We start from the raw sequence: 26,209 nt of genomic DNA, 5'->3' as shown, positions 1-26,209 counted from the left end.
TAGCTTTTAGGATATCATACAGTTCACATGTGAATATGGAGCATGTAGCTGCGTGGGGTTTTGTCTGTATATGAAGAGGAGAATGTTGAGAACAAACACAAATACCCAGTCCCCGAGGGAGAAGAGAATTAGTAATCAGAGGCGATTAAAATCCCCCAGCCGGTCGGGAATAGATTCCGGGACCCTCTGATCCGAAGGCCTCAACGCTGACCATTCAGCCAGAAGTCAGATTCTATTGGTACTATTTATTATACTGTATTAATACTTATACAGAATTCCAAAAGTCTGTATGCCCGGCTGAGTGGCTCAGACGGTGGAACGCTGGCCTTCCGACCCCAACGTGGCAGGTTCGATCCTGGCTCAATCCAGTGGTAATTGAAGGTGCTCAAATACGTCAGCCTCGTGTCGGTAGATTTACTGGCACGTAAAAGAACTCCTGCGGGACTAAATTCCGGCACCTCGGCGTCTCCAAAAACCGATAAAGTAGTTAGTGGGACGTAAAGCAAATATTATTATTATTATTATTATTATTATTATTATTATTATTATTATTATTATGTAAAACTCTGTGCTGGATGTTTTTCCACAGAGTAACTTCTATCAGGAAACAAGAAAAAACGTTTCCTTTCTTCTACTTCATAATTCGTGTAAAAGAGAGTTAAAAGTTACAAAACAAAAGATATAACATTAGAAAACGATACAGGTAGAATTTTATTTTCCCAATTCGACAACTGTTATGTAATCGAAGTAAGTGTTCTACTTTAATAGGGAACGACTACAAAGCACGTCGATAATCGAATGCAATAATCATATTATGGTGGACGCTTTCCTGGCCTAGAATAATAGACATATTCTTTTGAGTCACTTTTGCGTGAAGCATTGCAGGTCATAAATTCCATCAGTCACTAATTCTTGGTATTTATGAACCACCGTTTATTCCAGATCTTTAACGTAAGATGACCTGAAAGAATACATAAAAGAGAGTTATGAGAAATAACGGATCAACCCTTAATATAAGTACAAATGAAACGGAGGAAATAAAGATGGATTGGGCATACGTTGCGGAAGCCAGACAGAGCAGTCTTAAAGGCAGCTCTAGAATATAATCTTTAAAGGGCTCGAAGGTGACAACGCCCAAGGAAATCCTGTAGATGTACCACTGAGCAAGAAGCTTGAGAGGTTAGAAAATTATGGACAGAAGCAACGAATACAGCCGTGAAGAGAAACAGATGAAGGCCCTTCTCGTAAACCCTATGCTCCATATGGAGCATAATATAAAATTACTCGAGTCAAGTTAAGTTTTGAGATCCTTTCTCGTGGCACACACCCAAAATAATATCATGTCAAATTGTATTTTTCGTTTGTTTTCTGTCTTGTGCTCTTTGTGGTATATTACAAAGTACTAGGCTACCTAACAATTAGAAGTACCTGTACTGGGAGTGGGTCTGAATCCCGTAATTCAACAACTTTCTACGCCATTATTAATTACAACTCCTCATCTACATAAAATGATACAGTGGGTGCTTGTGGGAAGAGTTTTTCTTGACGACTATTCTCGTAGTTTTCAGCTTTGAAATTACGTTTTCTCTTGTCAAGATAAACCATACTCTTTACCAATAATTCGCATCAAATATACAATGTTTAATGTATTATCTATGATGGAATAATTACATTATTAATGGATTTAAGGAGTGTAAGTAAAATACACGTTAAGTGAAATCATTATGAAATTAGAAATTTCATCTGTCGATATTCCCTCATTTAATATTTTGGTCTTGAATTTAATGCATTGGTATACGGGTGTATGCTTTTGCTATTTTATAGGGATCCCAGAATGCTTTGTTTCGTTTTTACAGGATGGTTGCCCAGTTGTACGTCCTCTTAAAATAATCACCACGACCACCATCACCATCTTTGCTTCGTTTAATATTTATAAATGAACCAAGATTCTTGTAACTAAGGTATACCATCACAATCTAGAATTATGATATTCTTTGAGTCTCTCGAAGTTCTCTTCCATAATCATCCACATCAAACTTTTAATCTTCGCAGTATGAACCTTAGGAGTTTAAATTCCTTATTAATAAATTTCTGGAGTGTAATATAAGTAAAACACATAATGAATTCCTTTAAATGCACATACACACCCTTTCTTATTCGGTATTTTCATCCTCATTCCACTCACACTGTTATTCATAAAATGATCTAACAAGGCATCACGCAAATGAAAAAAACCCTCAGTTTAGTTTTGAACTTAATTCACGTGCACTATAACTTTACAGTCATTGGCTGTAATAAATGTTCATTATTATAACTTCACAGATCGGAGTCATTTACTATGTACTGCTCGCAAATTCTATATTTAAAATCTAATCACCCGTCAAAGACCTATCGCATTTTATGACAGTTATTGACACATAGATGAGTTATAATTTACCCTAATTAAGTAGTTAATAGTATAATTAGGAATTTTGGTGAGCACTGTATTTCTCTAAGCAAGGAAATGATTTCAGCTTCAAGTATAGGAACGTATCGTCTGTACATTCCCTTTGTCTTCCAATGGGATAATTCAGTAAGAGACACTTTATACAACGACCCCCAGTCAGTTCTTTGTAATTTGTCTCTCTGTGTTAAACTTCATTCGTAATCGCCAGTATTAGTTTTCTAATTGATTTCTAAGTCTGTGCAGATTTTTTTTGTAGAAATGCAGCTCAAAATAAGGATATTAGGAAAGTGTCCATGGAAGATCACTGCGAACACTTTGCCAGCACCAAGTCACGCTCGCCACTTGGCAGGATGCAAAATTGTTCAATAACTCTTTCATCATATTGGAAATAATGAACTGACGAGCTCTGACTTACAGTTATTACAACTTCCTATGAAGCACAGAGGGAAGAAAAGAAATGGCTTTTTCAACTTATGGATCTGCCATGAGGGAAGAAGGCTAAAACGAACAGTCGAAATCACGACACAATAGGAGTGTTAGTTCATGTTACGGGGCCTAAATCAAGAGGAATTCATTTAAATCCTTCTTCGTTCACTACTTTCATCCATCTTATTCTTACATTGTATTCAGGAAAGGACCTAATAAGAATGACAAACATCAAGGAATGAAAGCATTTCAGAGGTAAGTGAATGAAAATTACATCAGTGTACTCCATAACAAACTCATTCTAAAACAAAAGTGGTACTATTAGTCTGAAATGTGTACGTATATAGCGACAGAAAACTTACTTTTCGTTGAAAGAACCCCTAAGGGTTTCTGACCAAGCCGTCATCTTGTCAGCATCCACTCTCAACATCTGCCGTTATGTCTTCTCATCAGCAACAAATACGAAGCATTTTCACCGACCACAGACGGAACTTCCACCGAAGAAATTTTAAAAATATTCGCGAGAATAATTTATTTTAATTATTTATATTCATTTTTGTTTAGAACAGTGAAGTATTTTCTTGGAAGTTCAGAACGTTTTGTCCACTGAAATGTCTTTCTCTATCTCCGAATCTCCTTACAAATACGCTAAGTCTTCGTTACATAACGACGAAGTTACTAAAATATTTAAAAAATAGTTTTCTATAAAGTACACAGAAAACAGTTCTAAGAATATAAATATTCACGGAATTACACAGAATAATAAATGTTCATCATTCTCTGGTGTTCTTCGGTATTCTGTTCTCGAACCATATCTCGCCCATCCCTAGGCCTGTTATGGCGCAACTGGCTGCAGTAAGCTGGCTGGCTGGCTGGCAGTCTGTCTACAGGCGCAGCGATCGATGCTGAGCAGAGAGCAAGTAAGCAACAGGCGAGAGGAATACTTCACTCCCCTGCAGTCAGCCAAAGATAACTGCTCAGATAACAGCAGAATATAGCATTAAGGCAGCATGAAACCTAACATCTTTTCAAGTACCCACGCGAAATGAACTTTCGAACCAATCTGCAAACAAATACCGGTATATCACTAAATTCATGCGCACACACGCGCCCTCATCTCCACCATCTGCCCAACTATTCGTCACTCCACCCGATTTTAGCGAGGCGACATTCTCATTTGAAGGGAATGAACAAGTAGACTATTACAATGAAACCTCGATAATACGCACCCGCTTAATATACTATCCCGCATATAGCGCATAATTTCTCAGGTCCCTGCGCATCTCATATACCAAGTCTTAACCCCACCTATTACGCTACATTCGTGGAATATTATCCATTCAATATCAGCAACGTTTGGAAGAAAAAATAAATATCCGTTACTAGTTCTTGCTGGAGCCATTAATCTGTGAAGCATTCCAACCTTTACTTACTGAGTTTACGAAGTACTGGTCCACCGTAACCACAGTTTCTTATTCGGGTGAACACCCGATTTATTTTATGTCGAGAGGAATAACCTTTTCAAGTGAGCTGCCGCAGTTGTTGTATTCTTGAATATGATTCTGTCAAGTAACCAGTGGAAATTCTGGAGGGTTTTTCTAAGATCAACTAGTTGAAAACTGTTGGTTTAAACTGCACCAATTATTGGTATTACTATCAGAGGAGTAGTTTAGGAATGTAAAACATTCACTTAAAAAAAGTGTGAATGTTATTAAAATTATGTTATTTCCGACCGAGTAGATATCGATTGTTTTTAAGCTGATGGATCATAAAAAATAATCGTTATTTTATTAGGATAGATCGTCACACAATTTATTGTTATTGCTCATATTGGTTCAATTTTCCTATTAGGAATGTTTATGTTAGGACATTTAGATCTTGTAATCGAAAGTGATACCTTCAACAGCATAACTCGGTTATGGTTAAAAAAATAATGCAATATCAAAAATGTATCCAAAATTTGGACATATTCATAAAACATCTAGTGACTTTTTGATGCTATGAGGTATTTTCTAGTGTGATTCTGGTGGTTATTGAACGTTGATCTGGTGGACAATGATGCTTATTTGTTGGCAACATTGTATCATGTATCACCAACTGTATTTTATCTTAGCATGGGGTACATCTTGCATGTATAATATTGTGTATGCAATTTATACTAATATATAAAGAGAGACCGATTTTGAAATTTCTTTCATCATTTGAAATATACTATCATTCCGGATAACATAGGCAGAGCCCTGCACGGATGTGGAGATCCGCGCGAAGTTAGTGTCTTAGTGGATACAAACTCTATGGCAGTGCGGATAATTTTACTGATAATTTCTAAATAATGATATTTATTGATTTTCACTCAGGTATACTCTTGATTTTGCTTGTGGTTAGGATCCCTACTCTTGACATTGGTGCCAGAAAACGGTGATATATAGAGCCTTGAGGCAATAAAGACGTAAATCTGACCTAAGCCTAACTGGCTCCTGCCCGCAATTAATGGAAGGAAGAAACAAAGTTCAGTACGCTGGTAGTTGCCGCAAGAGAAAATCCCTCATAAACCTGTGACTGTAGGGGTTCTGGTGCCAGGTGTCAGGCCTATTGTATTATGTTAACAGATCTATCCGTTTCATTACCTTGGGTGTAATATACTGCAGTAGCGGCGATTGTCACCCCCCCCACCCCCACTTTTTGGAGAAAATGTTACATTTTCATTCGCAGTTTAGCCGGCTGAATCTAGGAATTATAGGAACTATAAAATAAGCAATTTGTACAAGCCCTGTTGTCTTATCCGCTAATTCTTTCCTTTATTTTATTTAATTATTAACAAAATTATTAGCGGAAATACGCACAAAATGTCGTTCGTCTCGGCTAACCGATTTTTATAGCGCAGCAAGTAGTGGAGACTTGGCACGTGCTGTGAGGAAGGGTAGTAGGACTTTTTACCAAGGTCATGGACACTGGGGTATTATTCACCCGCTTGCCGCGCGAATTCCTCAGTCTGGCATTCCCTTTAGTGTCTGTTAGTTTCTTAGTGTGTAGTCAAATACTAAATGATTTTAATTGTATATTCACGCCGTAATTCTATTTAATTGTAATAAATGCGTAAAAATGTTCCTTTGGAGAAAGTTTTATTGTGTAGTATTGAATCAAATCTTAGAAAAAACTATTATTACCGCACTTAAATTGGTAAACTGACAACCTTTACCTCTATCTCGAAATTCGCTCAGAGAGCATCAACAAACTTACCATTTTATGGCTTGTTTCTTCAGTTTTAATGTACAACCCACCCCCACCCCCGTCCTCTATATCCCACAAACCCGGGTACTGTTTATTCTGTGTATACTTTTTGCCCCCGCACTTTAAACTCCCAATCGAAGCTACTGATATACTGAAGTAAAATATTCACAATATCCGCGGATAACCATTCGCGGGTGCGGATGAAGGAAGTGCGGACACGGAGCGGATACGGAATTATTATGTATATCCGCGCAGGGCTCTAAACATAGGCTATTTGTTGTCCAGGAATATCACAGGGTTCGGCGAGAACCATGACTGAAGGAAAACATGGCAGCAGTAATAAATATGAAAGTTTGTATGTTTGCCTGTCTGTGTTTTTCCTCGTAAGAACTTGATACCTTTGGTTGTCACATAGGCTACTTACTAACTAAACAAATATGAAGCAAGTCGGAGGAAAAGTACACTTGGGACCCTTAACATAGAATACGCTGCTTAAACGGTTAGTCCTATTGAACAATGGATCGCACAAGTGTACTTGAAATTCGATTTCCCGAAAAAATGCTTACCGGTATATCTCTACGAGTTTTCGAGAAAAAATGTTTTGCTGTGTTTTGGTGAATGCTTTATCCCTGGTCTCTTTTACTTGATTTATTTCACATAAAAACTACTGGATGAACCGTGCTCAAATTTGACAAGCATACAACTGGAACCTATGGTTAACATAAGTAGGACTTACTCTTACAGTGTATCTTAAGGGACCCTCCCATTACAATGAAAATTTCCCAACCCGGACTTCACATGAGAAACTATGTTTTGGGCTGAGTGGCTCAGACTACTGAGGCGCTGGCCTTCTGACCCCAAATTGGCAGGTTCGATCCTGGCTCAGTCCGGTGGTATTTGGAAGGTGCTAAAATACGTCAGCCCCGTGTCGGTAGATTTACTGACACGTAAAAGAACTCCTGCGGGTCTACATCCCGGCACCTCGGCGTCTCCGAAAACCGTAAAGTAGTTAGTGGGACGTAAAGCCAATGATATCATTATTATTATTATTGTTGTTGTTGTTATTAGAAACGACGTATGGCGGTGACCATTCCGCCGCCTTTCTCGGGTAACGCTAAGAGCTATGCAACTTAATACTTACTCACAAGGTGTACACTACACTACACTACTTCTCCTAGAATTCTGTATACAATGTAGAATTCCGCAGTAAAGTACGGATACATCAGATGGTAGTTCAATAGAAATGATGAAATAATTTTAATACCGTATGTTTTGTATCTGTTATACTGTACGTATACAGTTGTCTTACACTTAATGCGTAATCCCCTGAAAAGCGTTTACACATGCATACATAGACAATTGTCATTCTTTACCATGAAGGGGTAAGGAGGCCACCTACAAGGTAACACCCTCTCTTTGGCCAGGAGAAGTGGAAACGTGAGAAGAACGGAATAGACGAGCCCACAGTTCCATTCTACAAGGGAGCATGCAACCTAAAAAAAAAAAGGATCGAAATCATAGCCTTGCTAATTGGGAGTAGGGCACGATACCTCGAAAATTCGTTGAGTTCTGCAGGACATTCCACCTGCCAAAATCTTTGATAATTGACATTGCTCTTTCTGCCTTGAAATCGTCAGTAAATATTTTAAGAAACCATCTTCGGTGATTTTCTTTAAAATTCAATGGACCTTTATTTATTTTTCCATGACACAATACTAATTGATATTAAGTATACTTGAGCCCTTGCTGGCAAGATGTAGTGTTTACAGTGCGCTATGTCTTCTGGTATAGGCTAGAGCAATGTGTTACTTTCATCGACTGTCTTAGTCTCATCCTTGGCTTTGACAATACGAAAGTGACCGAGGCATGAGCGATGCAGCCAGTCCCTGTTATGAATGGTGTGAAAATATCACCCATAGGGTCGGTTGGTGCATGCATTTCAGTGGGCTTGGCAGACTGATATGAAATAGCAACTTCTGGCTCGTGAGGGAAGCAACGGGAAACTACCTCATTCCTAATTTCCTTAGTATGCCTTTACAGTGACGACTAGGCTGTCTATGATAGCTTTTAGTGAAGCTGTCGAGGATGAAACCAGCCTTCGGGCTGAATACCCAACATACATAAGTATACTTTGTCTTTTAGGCAACCTCTAAACTGAGAAAGTGTTCCTATGTAATCATTACACATGCACGTTCACCGCTTTTTATGTTTTCGTGTTTTCGACACATTCACTAGAATATACGGCACCTATTGCTTACTAATGTAATGGAGGTCAACATTATTTTATGTGACACTTTTTAGCGCATGGCTCGTTTTTTTTTTTTACTGCCGAAAGTGTCCGAGAACATGTCCGGGTCGTCATTTCTGTAGCTGGTTTTCCCAGTACACCGCTGTACACCGCTGTGTGAGGGTGTTGTCTGTGGGTATATGTGTAATTGTACGGGCTAGGTATGGGAAGGAAGCGGCCGTGGTTTTGAGAAAGGTACCAACCCGACATTTGCCTGGAAATGAAATGGGGAAACCACAGGAAACCATGTTGAGAGTATGGGATAGTCATGACATACAGCCAATTCTTCTTCTTAGCGTGCCTGTCCGCCTCGGACGTTGGCGATCAACATGGCTATTCGAGCTTTATCCATTGGAATTCGTAACAGTTTTGCAGATGTTTTGTTGAACCAGGTTTTAAGGTTGTCGAGCCAGGAAATTCTTCTTCGCCCAGGAGATCTTTTTCCTTCTATTTTCCCTTGCAGGATAAGTTGAAGCAGCTCATACCTTTTCTGATTCCTCATGATATGTTCAAAATATTGTAGTTTACGACACTTGATGGTGTTGATCAGCTCTGGTCTCTTGTTAGCTCGGCGCAGAACCTCAACGTTTGTAATCTTCTGAGTCCATGATATTCTCAAAATTCTTCTGTATAGCCAGAGTTCAAATGCTTCCAGTCTAGCAGTGGTAGCTTTTGTAAGCGTCCATGTTTCCACACCGTAAAAGAGAACCGAAAACACATAGCACCTAAGGAGCCGCATTTTGGTATCCGTGGTAAGGTCGTGATTCTTGAAGGTTGAGCTCATTGAATTGAAAACACTTCTCGCTTTTCCAATGCGACACTTTATCTCTTGCGAATTGTCCCATGCTTCGTTAATGATGGTACCCAGGTACGAATACTGTGAAACTCTCTCTATACTTGCTCCATTGAGGAACAGATTCACGCCTCGGATGTTCTTCTTACTGATGATCATCAATTTTGTTTTATTCGACATTTATTTCAAAGTGAACTTATCTGTCTGGGATCAATGATGTCTTTTTCTAATACAAAGGAAGAAGCAGGATTAGAAACATATGTCTGACATGTCGCAATACTTCGTTTGGTAACTTATATAGCAGCATTGTTTGTTTTTTCCCCAGTCCTGCACAAATCGATAAAATTAAATTTATCACTGCGGGTCTCATTCTATTTTCTGGATTTAGTTTTAACAACCTGATAAAGGTAGGATTGGTCAAGAAGTTAAAACTGGTGGAGCGAAAAATTCTAAGGAAGATACTGGGAGCCCAAAGAACAGAGGATGGATCATACAGAAAGAAAGCAAACCAAGAACTGTACCGCAAGATAGAAAAGATCTCAGACACCATCCGGAAGAGGAGAGCCATATTCTTTGGACACATCTACAGAATGGACCCGGGAAGACTGACCAACCAGATAGTAAGGTTTTTGAGACCAAGAAAACTGTGGTACGCTGGTATCAGGAAGTGAAAAAGGACCTGACAGAAATGGGAATACAAGGATCGGAAATAAGCAACAGGGAAACTTACAAAATAAAGAACGCAAAGAGTTTCCAAGCAAAAGTTAGTTTGTGGACCCAAACGCCACGGACGGAAAAGCGAAGAAGGTTGCAGAGTGAAAGAATGAAGGGTTACTGGGCGCATATCAAAGCCCAGAAGCAGCTGAAATTGAATTAACGTGGTCCACAGTTGGCCAAAACGAAAGAAAGAATATTCTACCGACTAAAAATTCTCTTCACTTCCGCATTTGACCATGGCAGTACTAGGCGCGGCAGTGCAAATGTTGCCAGCTCCTGAAACGGATGGGTGTTACTTTCCACGCAGTATTTCATCACTTTACACCAGAAATTAACGGTTCGAGACCATTTTACAAAGGGCACACTTTTCCAAATGATCTTTGTGCTGGCGTCCCAAGTTATATGGTTCAAGAATGGGAATCAATGACTCTTTAGCAATCTTGCGTAAATTTGACACTTCACGATGAAAGAAAAAAGAAAAAAGACGCACTGAAGCGTTACTTGCTTCCTTATTGTTAAAGGAATCCCCCACCTCAGCTACGCCTACAGTTCTTTAACATATCTTCAATATGTACTGAACACGACCTATAGGTTGACAGTTTATTTCATGAAAAAGACTAGATTTCTCACTGCCATCGTATATCAAAATTAACCCTCTAACGAAGAGCAAAAAAAAAAAAAAAAAAAAAAAAAAAGAAAAAAAAAACAACCCACAACACCTAGATTTAGTGGGAAAAAACCATCGTCTTAGCAACGCTTAGGCCGGGCGCACGCTGGGACGCAGCATAGCCATCTACACGACAGACAGACGGCTATGGACGCAGGCGAAGTAGCGCAGCGCAAAGCACAATTAATTGTATCATCACAAGCTGAGAGGCAGTACAAGGCAGTTTTGCGCCTCCTTCCGCCAACCCCACGCAGTGTTCGGAACACAATTTCCTGCGCACGTGTCGCATAGTTTGTGGAGAAATAGAGGAGAAAATTACCACAGCCGTTCGGTCTCACTGTTTAATACGATTACGATGTGAACCATGTGGACTACAATGCATTTTTTTAAAAAAATTTCCGTTGTATCTATCTGTATACGCATCACGAGAAAATGGCTGAACAGAATTTAATGAAAATCGATATGTAAAGTCGGGGTACAAGGTACTACAGTCTAGGCTATACACTTTATTCACGCTGGTTGAAATAGTAGTTTAGGGGAAGGTCTAAAGTTTAATTCTCAAATATCTGTGTTATTAGTGATCCTGTCGAAAAATATTACATAACAAAAGTAATAGAGAATACAGTTCCCGATCATTTGTGTTTTCTACAGTTCTACCTTACTGGCTATGACGAAAGAGATATTCATGAATTTAGACTTTTGTTGCTTAGTCGATATTAACGCCGATGAACTGAATCCTAAACATAAATTCCGTACAGATGTCTCTAGAAAACGTTACACGAATAAATTAATTAATCGTTATTAGTTTGAGTTTCATTTATTGAAAGACATATTTATGATCATCTGACTTTTCCGAAGCGAAATTTGACTCATTCTTATGAATAGAGATGTTATTTTGATTGTATGTGCAATAATGCCAAATTTATGTTTTAAAAAAATAAGCAATAACACTGAAATAAATACAGTAAAATGTTATTCAACACCAAACAGAGTCTCTAATTATCAGTTTGCCGTCAGCTGTGTCAGTGTTGTTTCGAACCACCCTAAACAGTGCAATCCTTGATAGAGTTACTTCAATATAGAGAATATTACACAAGGTCTGTTTCTGATGACCAAATACGTAATTATAAACTATGATGCAATTGTTTATGTTGAACCATCTGTATGAGAGACTGCCCTTGTTGTAGCTACAGAGTTGTTAATGAAGGCAATATCTAAGTGTGGACTAACAACACTGCCAAGTGTCCAGCCTGAATGATATTTTAGTTCTGCAGCTGGCCTGCTGCCCTGCTATTTCCAGCCTGCCAAACTCGTGAGCCCTCGTCACTTTAAATTTCTGAGTTAAACTGAGATTAATAACACACAGTATACTGTACTCATATTCTATTTAGTTGTATAACATTTCTACATTTGTAAATTCAATCAATCAAGTCCTATATGGTACACGTACAATCAGAGGTTGCACTCTTCAGCTACTCATAACTTCCAAAACCTACCTCGCTCTCAATACTTTTCTCAGTCTTTCATTTCCTTTCCTCCCCAAAATCTTTACTTCCAAAACTTGTTTCAAAAACTGGTTACGCCTTAATACATGACTTACAAATGTATTTCTTCTTTTCTATTTTGTCCTGTAACACCTTTGTCCCTGCAGACACCGAGCGAATGGCCGCCTGGTTTCGGGCACGCAACTGTCAGCTTGCATTCGGGAGAGAGTGGGTTCGAATCCTATTGTCAGCAGCCCTGAAGATGGTTGTCCGTGGTTTCCCATTTTCATACCAGGCAAATGCTGGCTGGAGCTGTGCCTTTATTAAGGTCAGGGCAGCTTTCTTCCCGCTCCTAGCCCTTTCCTATACTATCGTCGCCATAAGATCGTGTGTGTCGGTGCGACGTAAAGCAAACTTAAAAAAAAAAAGTCCCTGCAATCAGAGCTTCTTCTCTTAAGCTCCTCATAATTTCCAAAACCCATCCGGCTTTCAATACCTTTCTCAGTCTTCCTCCTAGCTTTCTCCTCAAAATCTTTCTTTCTTAATCTGTTTACCCTCCAGGGTTGGCTTTTCCCTCGGACTCAGCGAGGGAACCCAACTCTACCGCCTCAAAGGCATTGCTCTGGAGCGTGAGACTTTGGGTCGGAATATACAACAGGGGTAGAGGACCAGTACCTCGCCCAGGAAGCCTCACCTGCTAAGGTAAACAGGGATCTTGTGGGGGGATGAGAAGATTGGAAGGCCTTAAAAGTTAGGTACCATCCCGGCATTTGCCTGGAGGAGAAGTGGGAAACCACAGAAAACCACTTCGAGGATGGCTGAATGGACACCCCCTCCCCTCTAACTCAGTTGACCTCACGAAGCTGAGTAGACCCCGTTCCAGCCCTTGTACCACTTTTCAAATTTCATGACAGAGGCGGGAATCGAACTCGGGCCTCCGGTGGTGGCAGCTAATCACACTAACCACTACACCACAGAAGCGGACTCCCCAAAATCTTTCCTTCCAACATTTAAAACACTGGCTGTGCCTTAATACATGATCTAAATATGTATTTTCCTCTTTGCCATTACGTCCTATATTTTTCTTATCACATCCATACATATCATTATATCCACGTCCGTGGATCAGTGTTCGACACCTGATCCCAAGTTTGTGAGTTTGATCTTGGCTGAGGTAGTCAATCTTTGAAGGACGGCACTCTATCCCAATGTTGTAGGGAGGTTAAAGATCTCCGGTGGCGCACTCAGCTTCATCCGACTAAATTTTAACTAACTCTGTCATTGTATCCATTCCAGTAGAATTCCGCTTTCGTTGCTAGATAGCAACACAATCGGGGTATCGAAATTGGTAGGCAGGTCGCCCAGTAGCACCACTTCAGAAGTTGAGGACATTATTGTTGTTACCGAGAGGAGCGGCCGCTCCTCTTTACGCGTTACGGCTATCGAGCCAATCTCTGCATTCGGGAGATGCGTTGGTTCGAATGCAACCGTCGGACATTCTGAGCATTACAATATATTGAAAAGTAGTCTCTATCCAGTCAGAAACAAAATTGACAGAGTATTACAGGTACTTTCTCCTCGATCGTCCAGGTCTTCACACTCACAAAGATAGTCCATGAAGTTCTCACTTAGGATAGTGATGAAACATTAGCGCGCAGAAGAAATAAATAAATAAATAAATAAATAAATAAATAAATAAATAAATAAATAAATAAATAAATAAATAAATAAATAAATAAATCAATCAATCAATCAATCAATCAATCAATCAATCAATCAATCCTGATCTGCATTTAGGGCAGTCACCCAGGTAGCAGAATCCCTATCTGTTGTTTTCCTAGGCTTTTTTTAAATGATCACAAATTAACTGGAAACTTATTGAACATACCCCTTGGTAAATTATTCCAATCCTTAACTCCCGTTCCTATAAACGAATATTTGCCCCAGTTGGTCCTCTTGAATTCTAACTTTATCTTCATATTGTGATCTTTCCTACTCCAAGCTACCACTCGGACTACTTTTCAACTAATGTCATTGACACTGCCGGTGGCTCCAAGTAGCCTACACAGTAGGGGCAAAAGATCCACATGGGTCAACGCCCCGAACAAATAGCATTAAAAAAAGAAGCCTACACAGTGGCCTCCATGGTACGCACTAGCCACGCGTCTTGGTGGGTGTGCTATTTATCAAATGTAGAGCCCAACTTAGCACAATGGGGCAAAACATTGGCAACCAGTAATAAGTTAGCCGGAAAATTTATTATATCCAATAGCAGACCCTTTATATTGGTATTATATACCACTTAGTCGAGCAGCTTGTCTCCTTTCTTCCATGTCTTCCCAGCCCAAACTTTGCAACATTTTTGTAATGCTACTATTTTGTCGGAAATTCCTCAGAACAAACTGAGCTGCTTTTCTTTCGATTTTTTCCAGTTCTCGAATCAAGTAATCCTGGGAGGGTCCCACACACTGGAACCACACTCTAGTTGGGGTCTTACCAAAGACTTACCTGCCCTCTCCTTTACATGCTTTACAACCCCTAATCAAGACAAGAAATCCTAGGTTTTGCAACCTCTTCAAATATGTGGACAGAGCTGTACGAAAATCCTCATCCTGAGGCCTGGATGAAAAGCCAGAACTTCATGTTTCTGAATAGCTAAGATGATAAATTTCATTTTGGAAATCTATTTTTATTAATTACTTCACCACCCTATAACTGCCCATAAAATCAAAACAAATGGCTCACCACCTCATGACAGAATGCAAGGGAATGTCCTACTGTGCTGTTTATACCATACGGCAGAGCTACAACTGTACTATTCATCGTTGGTTTTATTACACAAAAATAAAGGTACAAAAATGACAGAAATGTTTCAAAATAACAAAGACTATATTTTTTTTAAAGTTCACTTTACGGTGCACCGACACAGATAGGACTTATGGTGACGATGGGATAGGAAAAGCCTAGGTGTGGGAAGGAAGCAGACGTGGCCTTAATTAAGGTCCAGCCCCAGCATTTGTGGTGTGTGAAAATTGGAAACCACAGAAAACCATCTTCTGGGCTGCCGACAATGGAGTTTGAACCCACTGCCTCCCGGATACAAGCTCACAGCTGCGTGCCCCTAACCGCATGGCCAATTCGCCCAGTTAACAAAGACTATAGAGGAAGCCATCTGTATTATGCATGTCCAACCCTTGTGCCATTTCTTTACCGGATCAGGTATGAAATGAAGTGAATTTTCGTAGCAATCTTTTATGACCAGACGCCCTTCCTGACGTCCCTCATCAGAGGAGTTAATGAGGTGAAATGAATGACGTGATTGTATCATAGTAGGAAGGGTTAGGGTGAAACCCGGTGCCAGCATATAGCCTATTCCTGTCTAAGAGCACCAAAGAGTCAGGTCAAGGCTTAATGTCCCCATTCAATGGACAAATCACCATCAACAGCATCATATGCTGTAACTGTATATGAACACTGCGAATATGTTTGCAATTGAATCCAGGCTTTTGGTACGTAATCTAATGATTAGAAATTGTATACCACTACCTCTCCTACCCTGTTGGTCAGCATTCTGATGGTGAATTTCTTTTGACCAATGGGACACTAACCGGCTAACCATGGTGTCAGACTGTAAAAACTTGATGTTTTAATGATCATGGTCATCAAATGGGCTATAGAGGAAACTATATATTTATTTAAATAAATAGAATATGTAAATCAATATATCAATCACTACTGATATGAATTTATAATGTTATATACTTTACTGTCAGTTGTAATAACAAATGACTGGGCGAGTTGGCCGTGCGGTCAGGGGCACGCGGCTGTGAGCTTGCATCCGGGAGATAGTGGGTTCGAATCCCACTGTTGGCAGCCCTGAAGATGGTTTTCCGTGGTTACCAATTTTAACACCAGGCAAATACTGGGCTGTACCTTAATTAAGGCCACGGCCGCTTCCTTCCAACTCCTAGGCCTTTCCTATCCCGTCGTCGCCATAAGACCTATCTGTGTCGGTGGGATGTAAAGCCACTAACTAAATAACAAATGACCTCTTGCATTGCACACTCTCTATGTTATAAATGTGAATTAGATGATAAACAACACAAAGAACTTTGTAGATGTATCTAAAACTGAAAGTAATATACTGCAGTGTTTGTTCACTTCAAATTATGATATTCGACTGTCACAACACAGTGCTGGAAACAGAGCTCCAAGAACGCACAATAAATGCACTATATTCACATTCTGGAAATAAACAGTTTGGTGGTTGATTTCCAGTCTTTATTTATACATTATTAAAAAAAAAAAAGCAGATACTCTCCAAGCATAACTTAATATTGTGGCATATCAGAGAGAGGGTAACTGGTTATAAGTGAAGCTTAGTATCTTCATAGGTCAGGAACGTGCACTTTATATTGTCCTATAGCCTTCTAGCTTTTGCTGATGAGAAAATATATATCAAGTGGTTGACGATATTTCTTGGTATGCTACTAACCCTTAGATAAGGTTGGAAACTACAGGATATAGCCTAGTTTCTAATACATCTCTCTCTCAACTGTGAGAGTTTAAACAAGATTCTAAGTGAGAATTTCATGCACACTTCTTGTCAGCTGAATTTTGAACTAGACAAGCTACAATTATATGCTCAGACAGAGGATCTGATAGAGACTTCTGTTATAAACACAAGATGATCTGCAGCTTCAGCACTTTCAGAGTGTTCAGTAATCACTCACTAGTCTTTTATCATGTTTAGTTCTTTTTAATAATAATAATAATAATAATAATAATAATAATAATAATAATAATAATAATAATAATAATAATAATAATAATAATAATAATAATAATGTTATTTGTTTTACGTCCCACTAACTACTCTTTTACGGTTTTCGGAGACGCCGAGGTGCCGGAATCTAGTCCCGCAGGAGTTCTTTTACGTGCCAGTAAATCTACCGACACGAGGCTGATGTATTTGAGCACCTTCAAATACCACCGGACTGAGCCAGGATCAAACCTGCCAAGTTGGGGTCAGAAGGCCAGCGCCTTAACCGTCTGAGCCACTCAGCCTGGCTTTAGTTCTTTTATTTCCTTCCATAGGGAGATGAGATAGCTCATCATTAAGGGGTGCTTCCAAGAATTTCTAGGAACGTATGGTATATCAAGGGATATTATAATTCAAATTTTTTCAAATTTAGTGGATTGTTGTTGAATCTCAGGGACAGAAATGAAATTAGATTTTCTCTGGATAATTTCTATAGGCAGGTTTCTTCGGAATGGATCTGTTCTAGTTGCCATGTATGGATGGCTCTGTACTTCTATATCTATAACCTGGTAGGTTTACCAAAATTCTATTGGGGGCATGATAGCCAAATGGTATTCTTGCTAGTTTTCTACCATTTAAACTCCATTTGGAGAAGAAGTCCTATTTCTAAGCAGTGATCCTTTCTACAAATGAAACGTTCCATCCATTTTCTCTGCACTACCACTACTGTTGTCAGTTCAAGTCATAGTTCAAACATCAAACTAACACACAGACAATTGATTATTCTCACCCAATACTTGTTTTTCCCTGTCCTGCAAAATCACATCTGGCAATTTTTGTTATGCTTTCCTGCACCAGACTGACAAATACACAGTGGCACATGAAGTTGGATGAAGATAGGTTATCTGGGAGACTGATGATGACTCACCAACTTACTAGCATTCTCGGTTATATGGTTAGATGCTCACCTCCCACTGAATCTTGGCACAGTCAGTTGGTATTAGATGTGAAAGGCTCATTTGAATATATTTACAGACAAGGTAAAATTCTACCCTTGAGGAAGTCTTGAAATCAATACAGTACCAGTTGGAGCGATGTTAAACATGTTGTATTGTTACTATTGAAACATATGAAATTTAAGACAAGGAACAAATAGAACAAATAGACAAAGATCCCAGACACACATGATTTGCTTACAGATGCTTCAAAAGTGAACACTTAAAGGGCATAACAATATAATCTATAATGAAAATGGGTAAAGGAATTTACTTACCTGCCACTTGCTTACTTTGTTCTTGGAAACAAACAGCAACAACATTGCTAATTTCTAATTCCACTTATTAAAGGCAATATTTATATGCTTTCTTTTGTATATACACCCGGTTTCTTACCTCCGTCTTAGCTTCAATTCCACTCGATTTATGTTTATGTCCTCAAGCATGCTCTGGTTTCTTCTCCATCTCATCCTTCCCTTTATGCATAGCTCCAGATTTTGATTACTCTTTCTCTACCTCAGAACTCTCACAAAACATATAAAGGCATCTTCTTTCTTGTGGTAAATCACAATTGATCATAGCTAGTGCAAGCTCGATGGACATTTTACCTGATTTGAGTTACCTCGGACATGCGTGAAGAGTTAAAGAAGCCCCTATATATCGCCACCCAATATACCGCTATCCTCAGTTAACACCCACAATGAATAATGAACAAGTATTCCTGATGAAAGTCGCATAGTAACTACCCCAATATAATTCCAACTCTGTCTACCACCATTCCTAGTACTGTATAAAATTCCCATCTAACATATGTCATGACATTGTACGAGTATGAAATACTTACACAAACAAAATGTTGAATTAATATCATTCCAGAAAATCCCTGGATAGTACATCACTACATAGCATAAATCAATCAAGCTAATGTTTTAAAACATGACCTTAATTTAATGCCACCCTCTTTGTTGCACCAACTACACTCAGAACAAACGATGGTGTTATAATGACGGAAAACTGTACTTGAAGGAAATAAAACTAGCTTATATTAAATACTGGAAATATATTCCATGATTCTTGCAATTTAATCATATTTGAGACTTCTATTGTGGAGAAAACTAAATGACGGAGAATTCAACGCAAATCATCATTTCTTAGATGATCAACAATACAATATTAGAGAAGAAATTATGATGATGGCGCATGGTAAATTCTAAAAGGGTGACTGTGAACATGTAAATCAATACAAGTTTTTTCAATAAAGGATGTTTACAACATTTATTATTACTTGGAAACATCTATGTTTTTATTTTCATTGACTACTTAACCATCTAAGAAAGTATAGTACCAAGATCAGGACTTTGGCATGCAGTGCATGAAACTAAATGGGGTATTTATTTATTTATTTTAATATTTATTTATTTAGTATACACTAATCACTTGCCTACTATTGGTGCTTCAGTTTCTCCATGTGGAACTGTCTAGCTGAAGAGTTAAAGGGGTACTTGTCTTGCAAGAGTAAGATCCCTGTTAGAATGGCGAGAAATTTAGAAACAAAAATTTCACTTCAGGTGAGTTTCAAGGCTCTGAGATTCACTCAGCCAACACTAGAAATAAGTACCAGGTTCATTCCGTTGGACAAAGGTGGCTCAGTATAGCACTAACCATGCTCTGAGGTAACACCTAATGGGAATCGTTATCTTCCGCTACTTTAACTTCTCTCTGTGAGAATATGCTAACTACTTCTTTCAAAATCTGCTAAAAATTGCTTGTAGCCAAACAATTCTCACTCTTCCAGCAACTTATCTCTGATTCTAAACTCTATGAAATACATACTATCTGAAAGAACTCTAAGCCTTTAAACACTTTTTCAATACTTTAAAATTTAAGATCATCATCATCATTTTCACTTCCCCTTGTCCATCTCCTGCCAGATTGGGGTGTTGATGGCAGTTTTCCCTCAGTTGCCTGTCCTTTTACCATTCCTCTTCAGTAAATGTATTCCAGTCGAGTGCAGAAGCAGGTAGGGACCCTCCTCAGAAGCAACCTTGCCCAGGGAGTCGCACCCCTGCCTATGTGAGTCCCAGAGCACACTGACTCGGTGTGTAGCATCTGGTAAAGGTTCCAGCTCAGGGTTACGAGCAAAAACCTCAACGGAATCTAAAGAAGGACTTCGGAATGGTGAACATTGCAGAAGAGGCAGCCCAGTACTTGGGGAATAGTATGAGTACACTACTCATCGGCAGCGTTTGTTTCCCATGTTAGGGGCAGCTGCAAGGGCATCTGTTCCCCATGTAAGGGGCAATCTGAATAACTGGTGGCTCTAAAATGCCTTTGGGAGTGGTGACCCCATTGTAACAATAGCCTAAAATGAGTGGTGGTAATTATCAGCTTTGGAAAAGGTTAGGATGTGCCCTGCTAAAAGCGATGCACAGTTCTGTGCTGTGATAAGTGGGCAACCAGCAATTAATATTATAAATAAAAACTTAAGATGAAAATTCAAAATGATATTAAATAAATGGTTATGACTTGTCAGCTAGTTGGCTGGTTCCAAACTCCCCCAGAATTAGAGAATGTGCAAATTGTGGAAATAAATAAATAAATAAATAAATAAATAAATAAATAAATAAATAAATAAATAAATAAATAAATAAATAAATAAATAAATAAATAAATAAATAAATAAATAAATAAATAAATAAATAAATAAATAAATAAATAAATAAATAAATAAATAAATAAATAAATAAATAAATAAATAAATAAATAAATAAATAAATAAATAAATAAATAAATAAATAAATAAATAAATAAATAAATAAATAAATAAATAAATAAATAAATAAATAAATAAATAAATAAATAAATAAATAAATAAATAAATAAATAAATAAATAAATAAATAAATAAATAAATAAATAAATAAATAAATAAATAAATAAATAAATAAATAAATAAATAAATAAATAAATAAATAAATAAATAAATAAATAAATAAATAAATAAATAAATAAATAAATAAATAAATAAATAAATAAATAAATAAATAAATAAATAAATAAATAAATAAATAAATAAATAAATAAATAAATAAATAAATAAATAAATAAATAAATAAATAAATAAATAAATAAATAAATAAATAAATAAATAAATAAATAAATAAATAAATAAATAAATAAATAAATAAATAAATAAATCAATCAATGATCTGTATTTAGGGCTGTCGTCCAGGTGGCAGATTCCCCATTAATTGTTTAGCTAGTCTTTTCTCGAATGATTTCAAAGAAGTTGAAAATCTATTGAACATCTCTCTTGATAAATTATTCCAATCCTTAATTCCTCTTCCTACATACAAATATTTTCCCCAATTTGTCCTTTTGAATACTAACTTTATCTTCATATTATGATCTTCCCTACTTTTAAGAACTCCGTTCAAGCTTATTTGTCTACTAATGTTATTTCCACACTATCTCTCCACTAACTACACAGAACGAACCACTTAGTTGAACAGGTCATGTCTTTACTCCCAGGTCTTCCCAATCCAAAGTTTGCAACATTTTCATAATACTACTCTTTTGTCAGAAATTACCCAGAACAAATCATGCAGCATCCTGATGATGGTCCCAAATATTGGAACCATATTCTAATTAACCAGCAACATAAACAAGCTTTCCTTTACATCCTCACTACATACCCTCATAACCATATGAAGAATCTGTAACCTTTATTTATAACCTTGTTAATGTGATTACTCCAATGAACCTCATGAGGTACTTTCACTTCATCAACGAACCCCATGGTACTACAGCCCTTGAAGGGTCTTGGCCTACCAAGCGACCGCTGCTCAGCTCACTTCATCAGTAGAGTAATTAAAACTGAGAGGATTATTGGGTGAGACTTACAACCTGACTTTTCACCCCATTTGTCTGCTGTCCATCTCACAATTTTGTTGAGGATTTTTGGTCATAACTTATTTCTCTGCAAAAGGACTTTTCTGTGATTCATGTTGTTAACTTACATCATTTATATACTGTATATTGTCAGTGCACCTGAGAAAACTGCTATGCAACAATGTTGTTGGGGAAACAGTGACCCACAGCACATATTTCATTACGAACAAGACTTCTTTGAAGATCATTGCACAATACTGAACTTTAGAAGACAGATCCTTACCAGTGAAAGTTCTAAGCTGAAATATTTCACACCATAGTTTTTACAGGTACAACAGCAACATCAACATAAGAAAATATAAAGGTCCAATAATACTGCCTTGCAAAACCTCTCCCTTAATCATTACAGGATAATGGTTCACCTACTCTAATTCTCTGAGTTCTGTTTTCTAGAAATTTAATTACTCTTTCAGTCACTCCTATGTCTAGTTTAATAGCCCTCATTTCCATCAGTAATCTCCCATGATCTACCCTATCAAAAGCTTTGGACAGGTCAATAGTGATATAGTTCATTTGACACCTGAATCAGAAATATCTGCTATATCTTGCTGGAATCCTAAAAGTTGAGACTCAGTGGAATAATCTTTCTGATCTGAAACTGTCTTCGATGAAATCAGTTAGTAAGTTTACAAACGTGTAATGTAAATGGAAAAGAAATCTTTCCTAAAGCTCATATGCAACACATATCAAACTGACTGGCTTGTAGTTATCTGGTTTATGTTTATCACCCTTTCCTTTGTACACATGTGGCTACTAGAGCAACTCTCCATTCACATGGTACAGCTCCTTCATGCAGACAATAATCATGTAAGTACTTCAGATATGGTACAACACGTATATCCCAACACATTGACTCTACTATATATATCCCCAGAAATCTTAACAATTCCAGCTGCTCTTTTAGCCTTCAATTTTGTACTCACCGTTTGTAGGTGTCAGTCAATTGGTCTAGCTTCGCCTTGAGCTGCTGAGCTGACGGCTCTGAGAAGGCCGAGAGGTATGTGAGCACCGTGCCTGACAGGAACAGCACCTCCTCATGTAGAGATTTGTGGCTCTCCACTTCTGACAGGAGGTCCTATCATCACAACATGAAGAAGGTTGCACTCAGCAAATAGCAAGAAAGTAATTATCATTAAAACATAATTTTAAATTTTAAAGGTCATATGCTTGCTCTTGATGATGCACAGTATCCTGTGAGATGTATATTTTGATCCAATTGTACTCTCTTCTTTTTTCTCTACCATCCAGATAGGGATGTGGGAATGAACCTGTGTGGGAAAAATATTCAACTACTACATGTAGTTGGTAGTGTGGTGTGTTGTATGTAAATGAAAATGTGTGTTGTAAGACAAACACCTTGACCCCAAGTGAGAGGAATTAACCATACATAACTCAAATCCCCATCTCAGCCAGAAACTGAATTAGGGAGCCAGTGAACTGAAAGTTGCTGATGAGGGGAATCCACTAAGCGCAACAAACTGATTTGCCAGAAACTTCATTCAGTGAAAGAGGGGTCAAATTAATTATTTGTAGAACATGTTTCATTCCTTAGGAACATCTTCAGCTACATAACATTGCTTACGTGAAATTACAGAGAATTTTCTTCTTCTCAAAAAAACCATCTTGAAAGAGTACCTTTGTTATGCTTACAACAAAACTAATTTAAAAAAGATAAAAATAATTAAAATATATGGAGAGGCTTGAGTAGGACAGTAAAATGAGAAGGGAAGATGGATCTACTTAACTTAATTTAAAGCATTTTCTATTCACTTAAATAGGTGTTAAAAATTTGTCAGAATACGGTACTTTTGTTCATATGTCATGTGTATGTTTTTCTTAGTTGCTCATTTTTAAAAAAGTTTTTGAAAAAGGACTTTTTCATGTTGATGTTCCATTTTAATTTTAAAAACTGTTCTCTTCAGCTGCTCTTCATTTCTGTTTGTCCATGAACCATTCTTCTTTCATACCATCTCCTAATCTTGTCCACTCTTCTCTACATCCTACTTTCCTAAATCAGATCATTTTTTCCAGGTCTTCCTACTGGTCTTTTCCTCTTTAATTATCTTCCCTACTCCTTTCTTGGAATTCTGTTTGCATTAATCCTTTTTTACATCATCAAACCACTTCAGACTTTCCTTCTAGATCCTTCATAGTTGAGTGTATCATATTTCCAGCTGTTCTTGGATTTTTTTGTTCCTTATTTTAACCAGTGGCCTACAGGAGAGGGAACACAACAGAAAGCCAAGAACAATATAGACAAGTCAAAAGATCAAATACGACTCTGTGTAGAAGAGCGAAAGAAGTGTGGATGGTTGAGGTAACTGAGAATATCGGAAAAGATATTGCTGAAGGAAGAACAGATAAAGCATCTTCTTCTTCTTCTCCATAATATTTTCCTGCTGGTACACAAGCCACTGTTTTAATCTTGAACACAGCATATAGGAACATTCAAATATTAAACCAGAAACCTAAAGCACAAAGGTCTGTAGTAAGAGATAAAGATGGGAAAATATTAATAGATAATGATGACATCATTGCATGGTGAACGGTACGTTAGGCATGTGGGTGACATTTATGTTTGATGCCTCGATTCTCGTGGTACGGTACTCCCATCTTCCAAAATATTGATGGTCCCACTGTCCTTTTTAAGACAGCACTAGTAGTATTTTACCAGATATTGTAAGTATCTTTGTGACTAATACTATAGCTTGGTCTGGACTTTGATGTCATGGATATCGAAGATCCTCTTGGGGAGAGGATCAAATGCTGCGCTAGTCATCAGCATCTATGTTAGCGTTTGTCAAGTAGCTGCCAAGGTAAGGAAAATCTTTGATAGGCCTATTGTGCAGGATTTTGCAGTTAATGTTGATGGAAGGAGCTGCTTCCCTGAAGTCTGGTGCTGGTTGGTACAGAATTTGTGTTTTGTTATATTTGGTAAAGATGGCATGACTGTTACAGAAATTCTCTGTCAAGAACAAAAAGGGAAGAACATACACACAGTCTTCACAGAAGTGACATGTACATACCTGCAAAGTTTGTTTGACTTCCACTGTCTGAGGCTTGGATCGCACAATGGTGTCGATGTGTCGAGCCTTTTCTTCATTAGCATTAACAAGGGACTCAAAGTTCTGATGTTTCTTCTCAAATTCCTGTAATACATAATAACATGATATTACCTGCTTGTTAATCCATTTAAAAGATATGAAGTGAAATCTATTCTCAACACACCTCCCAGTTGAGAGACAGCTTGTGAAGTGTGTCCTTTCGAGACTCAAGGCCATCAGTAAGTTCTGTCCATCTCGTGTTCATATTCTTCACTTGCATGTTGATTGTTTCACGATTGGAAGGATCCGCCTGACGAGTTATTTCCCGAGCTCTCTCATTTAATAGATCAATTTCACTCTGCTGGTTCTGGAATTAGAAGAACAAAGATCTTGATAAATTACATTTAAGGAAAAATACAACAACCTTACAAACAAAATAATAAAATGATATGTTTGATAAATGCTTTTAATCTTTCAGTACTTGCTATGTGGTGGTGGTAGTGGCGGTGGCAGTGGTAACAATGTATAGTAAACATGAGGGTGCAGGAAAATGGTAATGTCAATGGTATGTATAATTCTGATAACTGAAGATTATCTGCAAATGCAGAAAGTCACCAATAAACTGTGGATATTCTAATGCCCAAGCACTTGGCTACAAAATACTACAATGATGGGCAGTTTACAATCTTCATTTATTTGAGCCTCAGAGCCAAAGATCATTTTGTGAGTGTGTGTGTGTGTGTGTTTCTGTGTCCAGTGTAATGACTAACAATAATGATGATGACGAAGGGGGAAGGTAAACACTAGTATCAGGGCATAGCCTGTTCCTGTCAAATAACACCAAGGAGTCTGCTCAGGTTGAATGTATTATATAAAATAAATTTCATTGTGCTAAGCCCGTACTGTCATAAGTATCACTGTATCGATCTTTATCACATATTCCACCTTTACAATACAATTTGAGTCTTTATTAATAGACTACACTGAAATCAATACATGTTTCATCCCTAGTGGGACATTATCAGTTGACACATTAATAACAGACCTTATAAAAATTATCACATGGATATTGGCACACACACACAGTGCAAAATACATTCATTTTATAGATAAAAACAACATATAATGTCCTGTCCTTAAAAATCAATTGTGAGTGCAACTTTGTGATAAAAAGCTAAAGGAGTCTGTCTGTATGTGGAGTATAATTGAGTGGTCGTATGCCGGAATGAACTAAGCGAGATTCTGTAAAAAAATGGAGCCATTCAGTTTTAAAATGTTGAAATTTAATTTTGTCTTATGCCAAAACAAACTATCTGTCAAGTGTATTAATGTGGTGAGAAAACAAAATAACCTGAATTGGAAAGATATTCAAAATTATTTTCCTGCAGTATAGTTATATACCATAAT

General features: G+C 37.7%; 1 protein-coding gene across 1 annotated transcript in view; it reads right to left on the bottom strand.

Annotated features, from left to right (window-relative positions):
- The window catches only part of Msp300 (Muscle-specific protein 300 kDa), a 589,230-nt gene that overhangs the window by 106,344 nt on the left and 456,677 nt on the right, over positions 1-26,209 (bottom strand). Inside the window, exons 89-91 of the mRNA XM_068229229.1 lie at positions 24,987-25,169; positions 24,785-24,907; positions 22,682-22,833 (exon numbers count right to left, since the gene is read on the bottom strand). Of these exons, the coding sequence (XP_068085330.1) occupies positions 22,682-22,833; positions 24,785-24,907; positions 24,987-25,169 (458 nt within the window). The remainder of the gene's footprint in view (positions 1-22,681; positions 22,834-24,784; positions 24,908-24,986; positions 25,170-26,209) is intronic.

This window comes from Anabrus simplex, chromosome 9, assembly GCF_040414725.1.
Source record: "Anabrus simplex isolate iqAnaSimp1 chromosome 9, ASM4041472v1, whole genome shotgun sequence".
Taxonomy (NCBI): Eukaryota; Metazoa; Arthropoda; class Insecta; order Orthoptera; family Tettigoniidae; genus Anabrus; species Anabrus simplex.
The sequence above is the reverse complement of the archived record's forward strand: the minus strand, read 5'-3'. Positions and strand labels throughout refer to the sequence as shown.